The sequence below is a fragment of the Poecilia reticulata genome, linkage group LG9 (assembly GCF_000633615.1).
Source record: "Poecilia reticulata strain Guanapo linkage group LG9, Guppy_female_1.0+MT, whole genome shotgun sequence".
Lineage (NCBI taxonomy): Eukaryota > Metazoa > Chordata > Actinopteri > Cyprinodontiformes > Poeciliidae > Poecilia > Poecilia reticulata.
The window spans coordinates 34,036,420-34,037,251 of record NC_024339.1 but is presented as its reverse complement, the minus strand read 5'-3'; the positions used below and the strand labels follow the sequence as shown (position 1 = coordinate 34,037,251).

Below are 832 nucleotides of genomic sequence, written 5' to 3'. Positions count from 1 at the left end.
AGTTAACGACTCCATGCTAACTGTCGCTACGTGAATGCAGTAAAGGTCAGTGACTCAAAGCAAGCTGCTGAGTTTACTTAGACATGAAACTTTTAAAACTAACATAAATAACTTGAACTGAATTGAACGTTTTGACTCTTTCAGATTTAAATCTTTTAGAACAGAAGTAGGAAGATGTCATTTCCTGTACGTGTACGTCATGTTCCTGTTGAAAGTGTTGGAAGTTTTGGCAGCAAGAACAGGCGGTAAAAGGATCAAATCAACTGCAAAAAGATGATTTAGGCACCAGAGGAGACGCCTGATTTGACACCAGTCAGCCAACTAGCTGCAGTAGCCGACAGCGCCCTGCTGCTTCAGGACGGGATGTTTTCAGGGGACCTGACCCGAGTCGGACAGTCCCAGCTCACCTCCTCGGTTCAGGTACAGGCCGCCCAGGTGCCTGTCCTCCTTGACGGCCTTGTTCAGAAGCAGGAGCGCCTCGTCGTAGAGGCCTCTGCCGAAGCACTGGACAGCGAAGTCGTTGTAGGTGAGAGCCAGCTGCAGCTGCACCTCCTTCAGGACGGAGCTGCTCTCCTTCCTCTCCTCCTCCTCCTTCGGCTCGCAGAGCTCAGCGGCCTGGACCAGATCCTCGATGGCCGAGATGAACTCCTTCAGACGTCGGTACAGAGTCCCTCTGGAGGGGGACAAGCCGATTGTCACCCTGGTTTGGCTTTGAAGATATTAATGAAAGTGTAAAGGTCAAAAGGTCAACCAGCCCCTCAACTTTTATGAAATCCAACTTTCTTTATATCTTTAAAATGATAGCGGCACAAACGAAAATTTTTGCTGCACA

General features: G+C 49.0%; 1 protein-coding gene across 2 annotated transcripts in view; it reads right to left on the bottom strand.

Annotated features, from left to right (window-relative positions):
* Nucleotides 1-122: 122 nt before the first annotated feature.
* Nucleotides 123-832, bottom strand: part of LOC108166574 (tetratricopeptide repeat protein 16-like) — a 5,022-nt gene continuing 4,312 nt past the window's right edge. The window contains exon 3 of one of the 2 annotated variants that reach the window (XM_017306631.1): nt 123-709. In XM_017306631.1, coding sequence (XP_017162120.1) covers nt 370-709 — 340 coding nt within the window. In that variant the 3' untranslated portion in view covers nt 123-369. The remainder of the gene's footprint in view (nt 710-832) is intronic. The other variant, XM_017306632.1, reaches the window with a different exon arrangement.